The 20491-nt window shown below is 50.3% G+C and overlaps 1 protein-coding gene across 1 annotated transcript in view; it reads right to left on the reverse strand.

Moving 5' to 3' along the window:
- Nucleotides 1-20491, reverse strand: part of LOC144509462 (SH3 and multiple ankyrin repeat domains protein 1-like) — a 114323-nt gene that overhangs the window by 51737 nt on the left and 42095 nt on the right. Inside the window, exon 4 of the mRNA XM_078238372.1 lies at nucleotides 11688-11770. Coding sequence (XP_078094498.1) covers nucleotides 11688-11770 — 83 coding nt within the window. The remainder of the gene's footprint in view (nucleotides 1-11687; nucleotides 11771-20491) is intronic.

Below are 20491 nucleotides of genomic sequence, written 5' to 3' on the forward strand. Positions count from 1 at the left end.
GGGTGAGATTCAGAGTAAAGCTCCCTCTACACTGTCCCCCATCAAACACTCCCAGGACAGGTACAGCACGGGACTAGATACAGAGTAATGCTCCCTCTACACTGTCCCGATCAAACACTCCCAGGACAGGTACAGCACGGGGTTAGATACAGAGTAAAGCATCCTCTACACTTTCCCCAACAAACACTCCCAGGACAGGTACAGCACGGGGTTAGATACAGAGTAAAGCTCCCTCTACACTGTCCCCCATCAAGCACTCCCAGGACAGATGCAGCACGGGGTTAGATACAGAGAGAGGCTCCCTCTACACTGTTCCCATCAAACATTCCCCGGACAGGTACAGCACGAGGTTTGATTCAGAGTAAAGCTCCCTCTACACTGTCCCCATCAAACACTCCCAGGACAGGTACAGCAAGGGGTTAGATACAGAGTAAAGCTCCCTCTACACTGTCCCCCATCAAACACTCCCAGGACAGGTACAGCATGGGGTTAGATACAGAGAGGCTCCCCCTACACTGTCCAAATCATACACCCCCAAGACAGGGACACCACAGGGTTCGATACCGAGTAAAGCTCCTCTACATTATTCCCATCAAACACTCCCAAGACAGGTCCAGCACGGGGTTAGATTCAGAGTAAAGCTCCCTCTACACTGTCCCCATCAAACACCCCCAGGACAGGTACAGCACGCGGTTAGATACAGAGTAAAGCTCCCTCTACACTGTCCCCCATCAAACACTCCCAGAACAGGTACAGCACGGGGTTAGATTCAGAGTAAAGCTCCCTCTACACTGTCCCCCATCAAACACTCCCAGGACAGGTACAGCACGGGACTTGATACAGAGTAATGCTCTCTCTACACTGTCCCCATCAAACACTCCCAGGACAGGTACAGCACGGGGTTAGATACAGAGAGAGGCTCCCTCTACACTGTCCTCATCAAACATTCCCATGACAGGTACAGCACAGGGTTCGATACAGAATAAAACGCCCTCGACACTGTCCCCATCAAACACTCCCAAGACAGGTACGGCACAGGGTTAGATTCAGAGTAAAGCTCCCTCTACACTGTCCCCCATCAAACACTCCCAGGACAGGTACAGCATGGGGTTAGATACAGAGAGAGGCTCCCCCTACACTGTCCAAATCATACACCCCCAAGACAGGGACACCACAGGGTTCGATACCGAGTAAAGCTCCTCTACATTATTCCCATCAAACACTCCCAAGACAGGTACAGCATGGGGTTAGATACAGAGTAAAGCTCCCTCTACACTGTCCCCCATCAAACTCTCCCAGGACAGGTACAGCACGGGGTTCGATACAGAGTGAAGCTCCCTCGACACTGTCCCCATCAAACACCTCCAGGACAGGTACAGCACGCGGTTAGATACAGAGTAATGCTCCCTCTACACTGTCCCCATCAAACACTCCCAGGACAGGTACAGCACGGGGTTAGATACAGAGTAAAGCTCCCTCTACACTGTCCCCCATCAAACTCTCCCAGGACAGGTACAGCACGGGGTTAGATACAGAGTAAAGCTCCCTCTACACTGTCCCCATTAAACGCTCAGCTGAAACAGTTGGATTAAAAGCTCAACTCCTCACTTGCCCCAAAAACCTCTCGCCACTGATCCAGAAACACATCTTGTGTTAAACCAGTTTCTTGCGTTTAGCTCCAACCGTCTTGTGACATTTCCAAGTGGCAATTCAGACCCAGGATTTCCTCAAACTGAGTTACACCATCGTTACCCCATGAGGAAATTGAGGTCAGGTACAGGTCACTGCCCCCCTCCGGAGGGAGTTACACTCAAGTTTCCTGGTCTGCTCGTTTGCATTTCCATTGTCTGCTGTGCTGTAAAAACAGTGCAAAGCCAGTGCAGAACTGGTGCAGTTCCATAGAACATAGAACATTACAGCGCAGTACAGGCCCTTCGGCCCTCAATGTTGCGCCGACCAGTGAAACCAATCTAAAGCCCATCTAACCGACACTATTCCAATATCATCCATATGTTTATCCAATGACCATTTAAATGCCCTTAATGTTGGCGACTCCACTACTGCTGCAGGCAGGGCATTCCACACCCTTACTACTCTCTGAGTAAAGAACCTACCTCTGACATCTGTCCTATATCTATCACCCCTCAATTTAAAGCTATATCCCCTCGTGTTAGCCATCATCATCCGAGGAAAAAGGCTCTCACTATCCACCCTATCTAATCCTCTGATCATCTTGTGTGCCTCTATTAGGTCACCTCTTAACCTTCTTCTCTCCAACGAACCTCAAGTCCCTCAGCCTTTCCTCATAAGACCTTCCCACCATACCAGGCAACATCCTAGTAAATCTCTTCTGCACCTTTCCAATGCTTCCACATCCTTCCTGTAATGCGGCGACCAGAACTGTACGCAATACTCCAAATGCGGCCGCACCAGAGTTATGTACAGCTGCAACATGACCTCCTGGCTCCAAAACTCAATCCCTCTCCCAATAAAAGCTAACACTCCGTACGCCTTCTTAACATTGTTCCACAGGAGCAGGCTGAGGGTAAGGGAGCTTGTTTGTGCACTAATTTATTTAATTATTTTTCAGTTAAATTAGTGAAAAAAATCGGTGGTTTTATTTTCTAAACAGGAAATAGGCCCAGCAGCAGCCTGGGAAGGTTTTGGAGGGTTTAAAAGTAGGCCGCACCTTTGAGCGGGCAGCGTCGTTAGCGGGCAGTGGAGTGAGCAGGGGACAGAGTGAGAGCTATAAGGGCTTTGGCTCACAGGGCTTCGGCACAGGCGAGGAAGGTTGTTTGTTTGTTTTTCTTCGGTTACACCCCCTTTTTGTTTTATCTCCCAAAAACTAAAAAGGACATGGCTGGTATGAGTGGGAGGCCAGTATACTGCATTCGGTGTGGGATGTGGGAGTTCCTGGAGACAACTTGCCTCCCGGAAGTCCATATCTGTGCCAGATGTGTGGAACTGCAACTCCTGAAGGATCGTGTAAGGGAGCTGGAGCTGAGGCTCGATGAACTCAGTTTAGTTAGGGAAAATGAGAGAGTCATAGATAAAAGTTATAGTCAGGTAGTGACACCAGGGTCTCGGAAGGAAGACACGTGGGTCACAGTTAGGAGGGGTAATAGTCAGAAGGGTGATGTGCCAGAAGGTACCCCAGTGACAGTCTCCCATAAAAGAAAGGGATGGGCAACAGATGAGAGAAGGGAAGGGAGTGAGCAGTCTGTGGAGGGATCCCCTGTGGTTGTCCCCCTCCACAATAGGTATATTGTTTTGGATTCTGTGGAGGGGGATGACCCTCCAGGGGTAAGCCACGAGGACCAGATCGCCTCCACGGAGACAGGCTCAGGGGTCCGGAAGGGAAAGAAGGGGTTTAGGAGAGCGATAGTTGTGGGGGACGCAATGGTTAGAGGCACGGACAGGCGCTTCTGTGGGACTGAACGAGAATCCAGGATGGTAGTCTGCCTCCCTGGTGCCGGGGTACTGGATGTCTCCGAGAGGGTAGGAAGCATATTTAAAAAGGAAGGTAGTCAAACTGATGTGATTGTACACATTGGTGGAAATGATGTAGGTAGGAAGAGCAGGGGGGTCATACGAGAGAAATTCAGGGAGTTGGGTGCTAGGCTAAAAAGTAAGACCTCCAGGGTAGCAATCTCTGGACTGCTCCCGGTGTCTAGTGCAAGTGAGGCTCGGAACAGGGAGATTCTACAGTTGAACGCGTGGCTAAAGGACTGGTGCAAGAGGGAGGGTTTTAAATTCATAGATAACTGGGAAATCTTCAAGTCAGGATGGCAACTGTACAGAAAGGATGGGTTACACCTTTACTGGAAGGGAGCAAATATCCTGGCTGGGAGTTTTGCTAGAGTGTTTCGGCAGGATTTAAACTAGTGTGGCAGGGGGATGGGGAACAAAACAGGAGGTCAGTAAATACTGAGGCTGGGGTTGAGCTGGGGGCCAGGGCAAGGCTAGCTAAGAAGAGGAGCACTCTGGAGGAGGATAACCTGAGTGGGCCTGGAGGTCTGGAGTGCATCTGCTTCAATGCGAGGAGTGTAACGGGTAAAACAGACGAACTTAGGGCCTTAATGCTTATGCGGAATTTGGATGTGGTTGCGGTGACGGAAACTTGGTTAAAAGGACAGGACTGGCAGCTGAATATTCCGGGGTATAAGTGTTTTAGGCGAGACAGAGGAGGGGCTAAAAAAGGTGGGGGAGTAGCGATATTAGTTAAGGAGCATATTACCGCGGTGCAGAGGGTAGACAACTTAGAGGGGTCATGTACTGAGTCGCTGTGGGTGGAACTCAGAAACAGGAAGGGTGCAGTCACTATGCTGGGGGTGTACTACAGACCACCCAACAGCCCACGGGAAGTGGAGGAAAGGATATGTCAGGAGATTCTGGATAGGTGCAGAAAACATAGGGTTGTTGTAGTGGGGGACTTTAATTTCCCTGGCACAGACTGGAAAGTGCTTAGAGCTGGGGGTCCGGACGGGGAGGAATTTGTAAAATGCGTACTGGAAGGTTCTTTGGAACAGTATGTAGATAGCCCGACAAGAGAGGGGGCTATACTGGACCTAGTTCTGGGAAATGAGCCCGGTCAGGTCGTCAAAGTTTCGGTAGGGGAACATGTGGCAAATAGTGACCACAACTCTGTTAACTTTAGGATAGTAATGGACAAGGATGAGTGCTGTCCTACGGGCAGGGTGCTAAATTGGGGGAAGGCTGACTATAGCTGGATTAGGCAGAAATTGGTGGATGTTGATTGGGAGAGGATGTTCGAGGGTAAGTCCGCGTCTGGCATGTGGGAGTCTTTTAAGGAACTATTGATAAGGCTGCAGGATAGGCATGTGCCTGTAAAAAGGAAAGATAGGAAAGGTAGGATTCGAAAGCTGTGGATAACCAGGGAAATTGAGGATCTGATTAAAATGAAAAGTGAGGCGTACGTTAAGTCCAGGCAACTGAAAACAGATGGAGCTCTGGAGGAATACAGAGAGAGTAGGAAAGAACTCAAACGGGGAGTTAGAAGGGCAAAAAGAGGTCACGAGATGTTCTTGGCAGGCAGGATTAAGGAGAATCCTAAGGCATTCTATTCATACGTTAGGAACAAAAGAGTTGTCAGGGAGAAAATCGGACCTCTCAGGGACAAAGGAGGGGAATTATGCTTAGAACCCAAGGGAATAGGGGAGATCCTAAATGAATACTTTGCATCGGTATTCACGAAGGAGAGGGGCGTGTTAACCGGGAGTGTCTCGGAGGGAGGTGTTGACCCGTTAGAGAAAATCTCCATTACAAGAGAGGAAGTGTTAGGTTTTTTAGGGAACATTAAAACTGACAAAGCCCCAGGGCCTGATGGCATCTATCCTCCACTGCTCAAGGAGACGAGAGATGAAATTGCTGGGCCTCTGACGGAAATCTTTGTCGCTTCTTTGGACACGGGTGAGGTCCCTGAGGATTGGAGGATAGCGAATGTGGTCCCGTTGTTTAAGAAGGGTAGCAGGGATAACCCAGGAAATTATAGGCCGGTGAGCTTGACGTCCGTGGTAGGGAAGTTGTTGGAGAGGATTCTTAGAGACAGGATGTATGTGCATTTAGAACGAAACAATCTCATTAGTGACAGACAGCATGGTTTTGTAAGAGGGAGGTCGTGCCTTACAAATTTGGTGGAGTTTTTTGAGGAAGTGACAAAAACGGTTGATGAAGGAAGGGCCGTGGATGTCGTCGATATGGATTTCAGTAAGGCATTTGACAAAGTCCCACATGGCAGGTTGGTTAAGAAGGTTAAGGCTCATGGGATACAAGGAGAAGTGGCTAGATGGGTGGAGAACTGGCTTGGCCATAGGAGACAGAGGGTAGTGGTCGAAGGGTCTTTTTCCGGCTGGAGGTCTGTGACCAGTGGTGTTCCGCAGGGCTCTGTACTGGGACCTCTGCTATTTGTGATATATATAAATGATTTGGAAGAAGGTGTAACTGGTGTAATCAGCAAGTTTGCGGATGACACGAAGATGGCTGGAATTGCGGATAGCGAAGAGCATTGTCGGGCAATACAGCAGGATATAGATAGGCTGGAAAATTGGGCGGAGAGGTGGCAGATGGAGTTTAATCCGGATAAATGCAAAGTGATGCATTTTGGAAGAAATAATGTAGGGAGGAGTTATACAATAAATGGCAGAGTCATCAGGAGTATAGAAACACAGAGGGACCTAGGTGTGCAAGTCCACAAATCCTTGAAGGTGGCAACACAGGTGGAGAAGGTGGTGAAGAAGGCATATGGTATGCTTGCCTTTATAGGACGGGGTATAGAGTATAAAAGCTGGAGTCTGATGATGCAGCTGTATAGAACGCTGGTTAGGCCACATTTGGAGTACTGCGTCCAGTTCTGGTCGCCGCACTACCAGAAGGACGTGGAGGCATTGGAGAGAGTGCAGAGAAGGTTTACCAGGATGTTGCCTGGTATGGAGGGTCTTAGCTGTGAGGAGAGATTGGGTAGACTGGGGTTGTTCTCCTTGGAAAGACGGAGAATGAGGGGAGATCTAATAGAGGTATACAAGATTATGAAGGGTATAGATAGGGTGAACAGTGGGAAGCTTTTTCCCAGGTCGGAGGTGACTATCACGAGGGGTCACGGGCTCAAGCTGAGAGGGGCGAGGTATAACTCAGACATCAGAGGGACGTTTTTTACACAGAGGGTGGTGGGGGCCTGGAATGCGCTGCCAAGTAGGGTGGTGGAGGCAGGCACGCTGACATCGTTTAAGACTTACCTGGATAGTCACATGAGCAGCCTGGGAATGGAGGGATACAAACAATTGGTCTAGTTGGACCAAGGAGCGGCACTGGCTTGGAGGGCCGAAGGGCCTGTTTCCTGTGCTGTACTGTTCTTTGTTCTTTGTTCTTTGTTCTAACCCTATCAACCTGGGTGCCAACTTTCAGGGATCTATGCACATGGACACCGAGATCTCTCTGTTCATCCACACTACCAAGTATCTTACCATTAGCCCTGTACTCTGTATTGCAGTGCAAAGCCAGTACAGAGCCGGTGCAAAGCCAGTGCAGAGTCCGTGTAGAGCCAGTGCAAAGACAGTACGAAGCTGGTGCAGTGCATGTGCAAAAGCAGTGCAGAGCCAGAACAGATCCACTGCAAGGGCCGTGCAAAACCAGTACAGGGCTGATGCAAAGCCAATGCACAGTCCGTGCAGAGCCAGTGCAAAGACAGTACAAAGCTAGTGCAGAGCGAGTGCAGAGCCTGTGCAGAGCCAGTACAAAGGCAGTGCAGAGCCAGTGCAAAGTCAGTGCAAGATAGTGCAAAGCCAGTGGAAAACCAGTCCAGAGACAGTGGAAAGCCAGTACAGAGCCAGTGCAAAGCCAGTGCAGAGTCCGTGTAGAGCCAGTGCAAAGACAGTACAAAGCTAGTGCAGAGCGAGTGCAGAGCGAGTGCAGAGCTAGTGCAGAGCTAGTGCAGAGCTAGTGCAGAGCGAGTGCAGAGCGAGTGCAGAGCGAGTGCAGAGCTAGTGCAGAGCGAGTGCAGAGCTAGTGCAGAGCGAGTGCAGAGCCAGTGCAGAGCCAGTGCAGAGCCAGTGCAGAGCCAGTGCAGAGCCAGTACAAAGGCAGTGCGGAACCAGTGTAAAGCCAGTGCAAAGCCAGTGGAAAGCCAGTCCAGAGACAGTGGAAAGCCAGTCCAGAGACAGTGCAGAGCCGACGCAAAGCCAGTGCAGAGCTGATGCAGAGCCAGTACAGAGGCAGTGCAAAAGCAGTGCAGAGCCGGTCCAAATCCAGTGCAGAGCTGGTGCAAAGCCAGTGCAGAGCCAGTGCAGAGCCAGTGCAGAGCCAGTGCAGAGCCAGGGGAGAGCCAGGGGAGAGCCAGGGGAGAGCCAGGGGAGCGACAGGGGTGCGACAGGGGAGCGACAGGGGAGAGACAGGGGAGAGACAGGGGAGAGACAGGGGAGAGACAGGGGAGAGACAGGGGAGAGACAGGGGAGAGACAGGGGAGAGACAGGGGAGAGACAGGGGAGAGACAGGGGAGAGACAGGGGAGAGACAGGGGAGAGACAGTGCAGAGACAGTGCAGAGACAGTGCAGAGACAGTGCAGAGACAGTGCAGAGACAGTGCAGAGACAGGGGAGAGACAGGGGAGAGACAGTGCAGAGACAGTGCAGAGACAGTGCAGAGACAGTGTGAGAAGCTAACCTCCCTTTGTATAGTCACAGGAAGCCACGCTCCCTGGCTCCAGACCAGAGATGGTAAACCGCGAAGCAAGAAGTAAACATTGCTTTGCTCGTTTCTCAAGGTAACCTCACTTCATGTCTTCAATATATTGTTACTACAATTCAGCAGAATTCGGGCCGCTCACACACCCACAGCTGCTGCCTGGCACAAACCCAGAGAGAGAAACAGCGACGTCACCCATTCACTGCCATGCCCTCGCCTGGCAGCACTGAGAGCAGGACAAAGAGACTCGCATCTTCTATGGCCAAGCCAGTTCTGTATCCATCTAGCCAACTCAGACCATTCAGGGTGAGTGCTTGTGCCAGCGGCTGCCATCTCCCTCATTACCCCCCGCCCACTCAATGCCACAGGAAGCAGGCCAGCCTCAGCAGGGCAACCCTGTACCTTACCCCTCCCCCAGACCTTCCTTCCCACTATCTGCCATCTAAAGTGATGGCTTTGCAACCGGCCTCTCAGAGTTCCTGGAGACGCCGTGTGTACCCTGCGCCATTTCAGTGCCCTTCCTGAAGGAGGAGTACGCCCGCACTGGGGGCAGTTCTGGGAAGGTTCACTTGGCTGAATCCTAGGAAGGAAGGAGTTGGCAAAGAGGAAAAAGGTTGTGCAAGTTGGGCTGACACTCGCTGAAATTTAGAACAACAAGAGATGATCTTGGGGACGGCACGGTGGCTCAGTGGTTAGCACTGCCGCCTCACAGCGTAAGAGACCCGGTTCGATTCCCGACTTGGGTCACTGTCCGTGTGGAGTTTGCACATTCTCCCCGTGTCTGCATGGGTTTCCTCCGGGTGCTCTGGTTTCCTCCCACAGTCCAGAGACGTGCTGGTTAGGCGCACTGGCCATGCTAAATTCTCCCTCAGTGTGTACCCGAACTGGCGCCGGAGTGTGGCGACTAAGGGATTTTCACAGAAACTTCATTGCAGTGTTAATGTAAGCCTACTTCTGACACGAATAAATAAACTTTTAACTTATAAACTTAAAACCTATCCAGGCCCTCTCCCCACCCTATCCGCATAATGCAATGCATTTACCCTGCCAATCCCCCTAACCTGCACATCTTTGGACACTAAGGGGCAATTTAGCATGGCCAATCCCCCTAACCTGCCCTTCTTTGGACACTAAGGGGCAATTTAGCATGGCCAATCCCCCTAACCTGCACATCTTTGGACACTAAGGGGCAATTTAGCATGGCCAATCCCCCTAACCTGCCCTTCTTTGGACACTAAGGGGCAATTTAGCATGGCCAATCCCCCTAACCTGCACATCTTTGGACACTAAGGGGCAATTTAGCATGGCCAATCCAACTAACCCGCACATCTTTGGAATGTGGCAGGAAGCCAGAGCACCCGGAGGAAACCCACGCAGTCATGGGGAGAATGTGCAAACTCCACACTGACAGTGACTCAAGGCCCGAATTGAACCCGGGTCCCTGGCGCTGTGAGGCAGCAGTGCTAACCACTGTGGCACCGTTCCGCCTTTGGGAGGGCAGCAACATCTTGCTGATGCCGGGTTACTGATTGGACACTCGTCTTGTTCCCACTGAGGCCTTGCAAAGTGCCCCAACGGCTCAACGCCCAGTCCTGCCTCCTCAAGGCCAAGATGCCCACCCAGTTCCTGATTCGCCATGGTCAAGGATGGCGCAAAGGATGATGGAGGGGGGGGGGGGGGGGGGGGGGTGGGTGGAGGGGGGGAGGTGGTAGTGTGGCCCAGGAGCCATTGCTGCCATGCCGCTGGGCTTTCCTGGGGAGCACTGCAATGCCACACCTCTCTCCATCTCCCCATGGGTGGGCAATGCCAACCTACAAAAAAAGCCTGCCAAGATGCGAAACCTTTCAAAAAAACACTGGTTAGGTTCCAGCTAGGGTACTGGCACCAATTCCAGGCACCACAAGCAGGAAAGCTGTAAAGGCAGATTCCAACATTCTTTCTCTCCCATTGGCTGACCAGAAATCTCTCCCACTCTTCCCGCCAGCCATTGGCGTGTGTTAGAAGGATTTACAGATTGAAACTCTTTCTCTGTCGATGCTGGAGGACCAGCTGAGTTTTCCCAGCGTCCTCCATTCTTGACACTCAACCCATTTGGCCGTGTTAAGAATGCACCTTCCTCGGCCATCAAGTCCTGGCGTGGGACTCGAACCCGGAGCTTCTGGTTCATAGGCAGGGGTGCTAACGCTGCAGGACTTCCCTCAGCAAGAGACTGGAGAAGGGAGGTTGTTCTCCTCAGAGCAGAGAAGCTGCTGGACAAAGGTGCTCAAAGTTGTGAAGGGTAATTAAGGAGAAAACTGTCACCACCCCGCCTCCCACCACCGGCACGGTGGCACAGTGGGGTTAGCACTGCTGCCTCACAGCGCCAGGGACCCGGGTTCGATTCCCGGCTTGGGTCACTGTCTGTGCAGAGTCTGCACGTTCTCCCCGTGTCTGCGTGGGTTAAATAAAAATAAATTAAAATGGCAGAAGGGTCAGTGAGCAATGGAAAGATTTTCAGAGCTACCGGGAAGGAGCAGGGACTAATGGGGGGGTCACTCTTTCAGAGGGCTTGTACAGGAATGATGGGCTGAATGGCCTCCTCCTTTATGGGATTGCGTCGTGATTCTATTAGAATCATAGGATCCCTACAGTGCAAAAGGAGGCAATTCAGCCCATTGAATCTGCACCAACAACAATCCCACGCAGGCCCTATCCCCATAATCCCATGCATTTACCCTAACTAGTCCCCCTGACACTAAGGGGCAATTTAGCATGGCCAATCCACCTAACCTGCACATCTTTGGACACTAAGGGGCAATTTAGCATGGCCAAGCCACCTAACCTGCACATCTTTGCACACTAAGGGACAATTTAGCATGGCCAATCCATCTAACCTGCACATGTTTTGACACTAAGGGACAATTTAGTTTGGCCAATCCATCTAACCTGCACATCTTTGGACACTAAGGGGCAATTTAGCATGGCCAAGCCACCTAACCTGCACATCTTTGGACACTAAGGGGCAATTTAGCATGGCCAATCCACCTAACCTACACATCTATGGACACTAAGGGGCAATTTAGCATGGCCAATCAACCCAACCTGCACATCTTTGGACACTGAGGGGCAATTTAGCATGGCCAATCCACCGAACCTACACACCTTTGGACACTGAGGGGCAATTTAGCATGGCCAATCTACCTAACCCGCACATACTGGGACTGGGAGGAAACCGGAGCACCCGGAGGAAACCCACGCAGACACGGGAAGAACGTGCAGACTCTGCACAGACAGTGACCCGAAACAGGGAATTGAACCCGGGTCCCTGGCGCTGTGAGGCAGCAGTGCTAACCACTGTGCCGCCCTTTATTGATTTGTGGCGCCTGCAGCAGCTGCTCTAGATTTGGGACGCGGGTGAGAGATCAGTCCCATGCCCATCGGAACGACCCTTCCCTTTGCCAACGCGACACGACGCTTTCAGAGGAAGACGCACTTGGCGGTGACAAAACTCACCTTTCGCCCCCCGGAGCACAAATCCAAATCCTTCGCTGTCCTTTTTCTGCAGTAGCACAGTTTTCTCTTTAATGATGTAGTCACTGGAAGAGGAGGGGAAAAAAAAAACAGGCATTAAAGCTCTTCCAGTAAGTAATCTATCATCGCCTTCCTCCATCTGCTTCTCCCCGGTTCCCTAATCCCACACCATCCTGCCTTGGTTCCTGATAGCCGGCTCTCAAAGTGGGAGACAGTCTTTATCTCCGACCCTTTCTGCTTTCCTTTTCGAATCTCGAAAAATCTCAGCTGAATATACCCAGAATTTGATTCTGCAAACAGACCACTCCACCCCACACACACACACACACATACAATCCCACCATGTCACTCATCAACTTATTAACATTCTTCATCTCTAAACCTCGCAGTGAGAAGATCTCGCCATGCACAGCAGGTGATCTTTTACCGGAGCCACTTTATTTGCACCTCCTTCAGCACCTTGGACAGCAAATCCACGACCTCTACCATCGAGAAGGACAACAGCAGCAGACGCATGGGGAGAACCACCACCTGCAAAGCTCCCCCACCAAGCCACTCACCATCCGGCCGTTCCTACAACTGGGTCAAAAGCCTGGAGCTCCCTCCCTTTCGTGGTAACTTCATTGCAGTGTTAATGTAAGCCTACTTGTGACACTAATAAATAAACTTAAACTAACAGCACGGTGGGTGTACCTGCACTACATGGGGCAACATGGAGACACAGTGGTTGGCACTGCTGCCTCGTGGCGCCAGGGAACAATGTTCAATTCCAGCCTCAGGTGACTGTCTGTCACGTTCTCCCCGTGTCTGCGAGAGTTTCCTCCGGGTGCTCTGGTTTCTTCCCTCGTTCTGAAAGCTGTGCTGGTTGCATGGATTGGCCGTGCTAAATTATCCCTTAATGTCCAAAGATGGATAGGGTAGGTGGATTGGCCATTCTATATTGCCCCTTAGTGTCCAAAGATGGGTAGGATAGGTGGATTGGCCATGCTAAATTGTCCCTTAGTGTCCAAGGATGCACAACTTAGGTGGATTGGCCATGCTAAATTGCCCCTAAGTGTCCAAAGATGGGTAGGATAGGTGGATTGGCCATTCTATATTGCCCCTTAGTGTCCAAAGATGTGCAGGTTAGGTGGATTGGCCTTGCTAAATTGCCCCTTAGTGTCCAAAGATGGGTAGGTTAGATGGATTGGCCATGCTAAATTGCTCTTAAGTGTCCAAAGATGGATAGGATAGGTGGATTGGCCATTCTATATTGCCCCTTAGTGTCCAAAGATGTGCAGGTTAGGTGGATTGGCCATGCTAAATTGCCCCTAAGTGTCCAAAGATGGATAGGATAGGTGGATTGGCCATTCTATATTGCCCCTTAGTGTCCAAAGATGGGTAGGTTAGGTGGATTGGCCATGCTAAATTGTCCCTTAGTGTCCAAAGATGCGCAGGTTAGGTGGATTGGCCATGCTAAATTTCCCCTAAGTGTCCAAAGATGGATAGGATAGGTGGATTGGCCATTCTATATTGCCCCTTAGTGTCCAAAGATGGGTAGGTTAGGTGGATTGGCCATGCTAAATTGTCCCTTAGTTTGATTTGATTTGATTGATTATTGTCACATGTACTGGGATGCAGTGAAAAGTATTAGTTCTTGCAAGCCATACTGATAAAACATACCGTTCACAGAGTGCATAGGGGAGAAGGAAAGAAGAGGGTGCAGAATGTAGTGTTACAGTCACAGCTAGGGTGTAGAGAAACATCAATGCCCAAGATGTGCAGGTTAGAAGAATTGGCAATGTAAGTATGTGGGATAGGGCCTGGGTAGGATGCTCTGTCAGAGAGTCAGTGCAGATGTGATGGACCGAATGGCCTCCTACTGCCCTGTCGGTTCTTATGATTCTATGGAATGGCAGAGTTCCACTTCAACTTGCAGGTGGATCTTGCTCTGCCTTGCTAACCCGGGATTTTCCAACCCTTCCCATCGGCGGGACAGTCCGGTCTCGCAAAAGGTGACGCCCCCCCCCCCCCCCCCCCCCCGCCTTCTCCCCACTTCCCCCCCTTCTAAGTGGTAGGTTGCCCATTAGAGCGGCCAGCAAGCAACGCAAGTGGCCGTCGACACCGGTGGGACTGGAAGATTCAACCAGCAGCCAATGGTTAGCCATCCCCGCCACCAGCAAAGCTGGGGCTGGAACATTGGGATGATTTCGGAATTCTCCGGCCGCGCTGGACTAAAATCCGGAAATTCCCACCCGACCGTCAATGGGGTTACACATTCTCCGCTGCCCACCCGCTAAAATTCCAGCGGCGGGGGGATGGGAGAATTCCGGCCTCTGTCTTCCAGTGTGAACAATGATCGCGTGCTTTGCGAAACACGGCAAAGGTTTGTACTATTTCCCGAATATCCGTTACATCGATATATATATCAATAGTAAAAACCTTTCACCCATACAATTCTCCCAATCCCTTCTCCCACATTATAAATCGCTAAGTCTACATTGACGATGGATAATGCCAATATAAACTTGTCCTGTCGAGGTTCAGCAGCACCATCACTGGTAAAGTATTACAATTATAGCGTGGCAAAGAACAAAGAAAATTACAGCACAGGAACAGGCCCTTCGGCCCTCCAAGCCTGCACCGATCGTGATGTCTGCCTAAACTAAAACCGTATGCACTTACAGAGTCCATATCCTTCCATTCCCATCCTATTCATGAATTCGTCTAGTTAAATGCCGCTATCGTACCCGCTCCCATCACCTCCGCGTTCCAGACACTCACCACCCTCTGTGTAAAAAACTTACCTCGCACATCTCCTCTAAACTTTTCCCCACATACTTTAAACCTATGTCCCCGAGTACTTGGCTTTTCTACCCTAGGAAAGAACATCTGACTATCCACTCTGTCCATGCCACTCATAATCTTGTAGACCTCTATCAGGTCACCCCTCAACCTCCGTCGTTCCAGTGAGAACCAACCGAGTTTATCCAACCTCTCCTCATAGCTAATACCCTCCAGATCAGGCAACATCCTGGTAAATCTCTTCAGTACCTTCTCCAAAGCATCCACATCCTTCTGGCAGTGTGGCGACCAGAATTGTACACGATATTCCAGATGAGGCCTAATTAAGGCTCTGTACCGGCTGAACTAAAATCCCCTACCCTTCCGGGAACCATATCCCTCTATTCCCATCCTATTCATGTAACGACCCAGTGGAATTATCGCTAGACTATTAATCCAAAATCTCAGCTAATGTTCGAGGGACCCGGGTTCAAATCCCGCCACAGCAGCTGGTGGAATTTGAATCCAATAATGAAAAACATCTGGAATTAAGAATCTGACGACCATGAAACCATTGTCGATTGTCAGAAAAACCCATCTGGTTCACATGTGTCCTTTAGGGGAGGAAATCTGCCGTCCTTACCTGGTCTGGCCTACATGTGACTCCAGAGCCACAATGTGGTTGACTCTCAAATGCCCCTCTGAACAAGAGCAACGAGGGATGGGCAATAAATGGCCAGCGACACGATTGAATAAAAGAAAATTGTCCAGACACCCCTTAAAAGTCCCCACCACATTCTGCTTCCACTACCTCCCCCGGCAGCGAGTTCCAGGCACCCACCACCCTCTGTGTAAAACACTTGCCTCCTTTAAACCTTGCCCCTAGCACCTTAAACCTATGCCCCCTAGTAAGTGACTCGTCCAACCTGGGAAAAAGCTTCTGACTATCCACTCTGTCCATGCCCCTCATAACCTTGTAGACTTCTATCAGGTCGCCCCTCAACCTCCGTCGTTCCAGTGAGAACAAACCACGTTTCTCCAACCTCTCCTCATAGCTAATGCTCTCCATACCAGGCAACATCCTGGTAAGCCTTTTCTGCACCCTCTCCAAAGCCCCCACATCCTTCTGGTAGTGTGGCAACCAGAATTGAACACTATATTCCAAGTGCGGCCTAACTAAGGTTTTATTAAGCTGCAACATGATTTGCCAATTAATGACAGTTTTTGGAAAATCTTCATTATTGTCTACCGTGAAGACAGAGGCAACGTAATTCGGAAGGCAAATGGAATGTTGACCTTTATTGCGAAGGGGGTGGAGTATGATCTTAACCGACTTAATCTCTCCTCATATGACGGACCTGCCATCCCAGGAATCAGCCTGGTAAACCTTCGCTACATTCTCTCTGTAGCAAGGGCATCCTTCCTCAGATAAGGACACCAAGACTGCACACAATACTCCAGGCGTGGTCTCACCAACACCCTGTATAAATGCAGTAAAAGTTTCACTGTAGCTGCCTCGTGTATTCCCGGAAAGAATAAAACAGTAAAAATGGGGAATTGAGAATACTGGTCCAAACTGGTGAATGCCAGACCAGACCCCAGGGGCTGAATGGCCTACTCATCCTCCCGTTTCCTATGTTCCTGTCTGGCAGATAAGTCACGTCATCTGAGCGAGAGACTAAGTCGGTTAGGATTATATTCACTGGAGTTTAGAAGAGTGAGAGGGGATCTCATAGAAACTGATAAAACGCAAACAGGGTGAGACAGGGTAGATTCAGAAAGGATGTTCCTGATGGTGGGGGGAGTCCAGAACTAGGGGTCATATATTGAGGATAAGGGATAAACCTTTTGGGACTGAGGTGAGGCGAAATTTCTTCACCCAGAGGGTGGTGAATGTGTGGAATTCACTACCACAGAAAGTAGTTGAGGCACAGTGGCACAGTGATTCATTGCAGTGTTAATGTAAGCCTTGTGATGCTAATAAATAAACTAAACTAAAAGGTTGTGTGATTTCAAGAAGGAATAATGAGGTGGAGATTAAAATTTAAAGTTTATTTATTAGTCACATGTAGGCTAACATTAACACTGCAATGAAGTTACTGTGAAAAATCCCCTAGTCGTCACACTCCGGCGCCTGTTCGGGTAACACTGAGGGAGAATTTAGTAAGGCCAATGCACCCTAACCAGCACGTCTTTCGGACTGTGGGAGGAAACCCGAGTACCCGGAGGAAACCTACACAGACACGGGGAGAACATGCAAACTGCACACAGACAGCGACCCAAGCCGGGAATCGAACCCACGTCCCTGGCGCTGTGAGGCAGCAGTGCTAACCACTGTGCCACCATGCCGTCCATTGGATGCCGGCGTTGGACTGGCGTGGGCACAATAAGAAGTCGCGCAACACCATGTTAAAGTCCAAGAGGTTTATTGGCAATCACGAGCTTTCAGAGCGCTGCTCCTTCATTGGGTGAGATATAGCTCTTGGAGCTGAAGGGATTGAGGGATATGGGGGGGAATGGGGGGGGTGGATCAGGATATTGAATTCGATGATCAGTCGTGATCAAAATGAATGGCGGAGCAGGCTCGAAGGGCCGAATGGCCTACTCCTGCTTCTAGTTTCTTTGTTTCCTTGTTTCCTATTGGGTCAGTGTGGGTCTCAGTATGGAAGGAGGGGTGTTTATGGAATCATAGAATCTACAGCACGGAGACAGGCCCTTCGGCCCAAACTGGTCCATGCCGACCAAAAAGCCCATCTAAGCTAACCTCATTGGCCTGCATTTAGCCCATATCCCTCTAAACCCTTCCTATCCATGTATCTGTCCAAAAGCCTTTTAAATGTTGTTAATGTCTCTGCCTCAACCACTTCCTCCAGCAGCTCGTTTCACACACGCACCACCCTCTGTGTAAAAGGTTGCTCCTCAGGTTCCCATTAACTCTTTCCCCTCTTAACTTAAACCTACACCCTCTCGTCCTCGATTCCCCAACCCTGGTCGAGTTCTTGCATTTGGAAGCAGTTGAGAGTGGATTCACTTGGCTGAGTGCACTCTTCCACCTTCTTCCATCGGGAACAGGATACAAAAGTCTGAGGTCACGTACCAACCAACTCAAGAACAGCTTCTTTGATCAGTAAGGGAATCGAGGGTTACGGGAAAAGGGGAGGGTAGAATATTGGATCATCCCATATCCTATTGAATGGCGGAGCGGGCTGGAAGGACTGAATGGCCTCCTCCTGTCCCATGGCTCCCACAGAACAATCGACCCCCTTGTTGATCATATATGTGCAGCTTCTTCCCTGCTGCCATCAGATTTTTGAATGGACCTACCTCACACTAATTTGATCTTTCTCTACACCCTAGCCATGACTGTAACACTACATTCTGCACTCTCTCCTTTCCTTCTCTATGTTAGATATGCTTTGTCTGTATAGCGCGCAAGAAACAACACTTTTCAATTAATATATGTGACAATAATAAATCAAATCAAATCAAAGAACAGCTTCTTTCCTGCTACCATCAGACTTTTGAATGGACCTACCTCGCATTAAGTTAATCTTTCTCGACACCCTGGCTATGACTGTGACACTACATTCTGCGCTCTCTCCTTTCCTTCTCTATGAATGGTATGCTTTGTCTGTATAGCGCGCAAGAAACAATACATTTCACTGTATACCAATACACATGACAATAATAAATCAAATCAAAAGAAGGGGTTGGCTTTGTGAGGAGAGGTTGAGTAGGTTGGGTTTGTGTGGACTTCAGAAGAATGCGGGGTAACCTTATTGAATGTCTGAAGGACTTGACAGGGGAGAGAATGATGTTTCCCCTCATTGGAAGTCAGGGGGGGAATCCAGGACTCGAGGGGTGTGATTTACAGATGAGGGGTCTCCCATTGAGGCTGAGGTGAGGAGGAATTTCTTCCCTCGGAGGTTTGTTAATCTTTGGAATTCTCTTCCTCTGGGAGCAGTGGAGATTGAGCCATTGAACAGATTCAGGCCTAGCTTAGACATATATATAAAGTTTAAAGTTAATATATTAGTCACAACTAAGGCTTACATTAACACTGCAATGAAGTTACTGTGAAATTCCCCTTGTCGCCACACTCCGGCGCCTGTTCGGGTCAATGCACCCTAACCAGCACGTCTTTCAGACTGTGGGAGGAAACCAGAGCACCCGGAGGAAACCCACGCAGACACGGGGAGAACGTGCAGACTCCACACAGACAGTGACCCAAGCCGGGAATCGAACCTGGGTCCCTGGCGCTGTGAAGCAGCAGTGCTAAGCACTGTGCCACCGTGCCGCCCATAGCATATATGTGATCAACAAGGGAGTCGATTATTCTGTGGGAGCCATGGGACCATAAGAAATAGGAACAGGAGGAGGCCATTCAGCCCCTCATGCCTGCTCCACCATTCAATAGGATCAGGGCTGATCCGACATTCGACCCTCCCCTTTTCCCATAACCCTCGATTCCCTTACCGATCAAGAAATCTATCCAAAGAGTTCCTACAGTTCAGAAGGAGGCCATTCAGCCCGTCTAGTCTGCACCAACTCTCTGACAGAGTATCTGACCCAGGCCCTATCCCCCACCCTATCCCTGTAACCCCACACATTTACCATGGCCAATCCACCGAACCTGCACATCCTTTGAGTCGGTCATTGAGCACATTCAGGGCTAACTTAGACAGATATTCGATCTACAAGGGAGGAAACCGGAGCACTCAGAGGAAACCCACGCAGACACAGGGAGAACGTGCAGACTCCACACAGACAGTGACCCAAACCGGGAATCGAACCCGGGTCCCTGGCGCTGCAAGGCAGCAGTGCTAACCACTGTGCCATTGTGCCTCACTGAGCTGTTCTCCAAATTTTGGGACAGGGCAAAGGATCCAAACAGCCCTGCCGACTGGACGGGTGGACACAAGTGACATTCCCAATGTGCTGAGTGAGTGAGTGAGTGAGTGAGTGAGTGAGTGAGCGAGTGTGAGCGAGCGTGAGTGAGTGAGTGAGCGAGTGAGTGTGAGCGAGTGAACAAGTGAGCGAGTGTGTGTGTGTGTGTGTGTGAGTGAGCGTGAGCGTGAGTGAGTGAGCGAGTGAGAGAGCAAGTGTGAGTGAGCGAGCAAGTGCGAGTGAGCGAGAGAGTGAGCGAGCGAGCGAGTGCGTGAGTGAATGAGTGAGTGAGTGCATGACTGCGTGACTGAGTGAGTGACTGAGTGGGTGATTGAGTGAGTGAGTGAGTGAGTGAGTGACTGAGTGACTGAGTGAGTGAGTGAGTGAGTGAGTGACTGAGTGAGTGACTGAGTGAGTGACTGAGTGACTGAGTGACTGAGTGACTGAGTGACTGAGTGAGTGAGCGAGCGAGTGAGAAAATGAGTGTGTGAGTGAGCGAGTGAGTGAGTGAGTGAGCGAGCGAATGAGTGAGTGAGTGAGCGAGTGAGTGAGCGAGTGAGTGAGCGAGTGAGTGAGCGAGCGAGTGAGCAAGTGAGTGAGCGAATGAGTGAGCGAGTGAGCGAATGAGTGAGCGAATGAGTGAGCGAGGGCCATTTCACAACCAATCTATAGAATCTATTCTGTACAGTTTTAGTCTCCTTGCTGAAGGAAGGACATTCTTTACATTGGAGGCAGTTCAGAGAAGGTTCATTCGGGCGGATTGCTGGTGTCAGGGGGATTAGCGGGGTAAATGTGTAGGGTTACGGGAATAGGGCGGATTGCTGGTGTCAGGGGGATTAGCGGGGTAAATGTGTAGGGTTACAGGAATAGGGCGGATTGCTGGGACACAGCAGTTACCTTACGAGGAAAGCTTGAGCAGGTTGGGCCTGTACTCATTGCAGTTTAGAAGAATGTGAGGTGACCTTATTGAAACATCAGATTCCGAGGGGTGTGGACAGGGCGGATGCTGATATTTCCTCTTGTGGGCACAGTTTAAAATATAGTGGGGGGGGGGGCTCTCCCATTTAAGACGGGGATGAGGAGGAATTCCTTCCCTCAGAGCACCGTTAATCTTTGGAATTCTCTTCCGTGGAGAG

The sequence above is a fragment of the Mustelus asterias genome, chromosome 21, assembly GCF_964213995.1.
Source record: "Mustelus asterias chromosome 21, sMusAst1.hap1.1, whole genome shotgun sequence".
Classification (NCBI taxonomy): domain Eukaryota; kingdom Metazoa; phylum Chordata; class Chondrichthyes; order Carcharhiniformes; family Triakidae; genus Mustelus; species Mustelus asterias.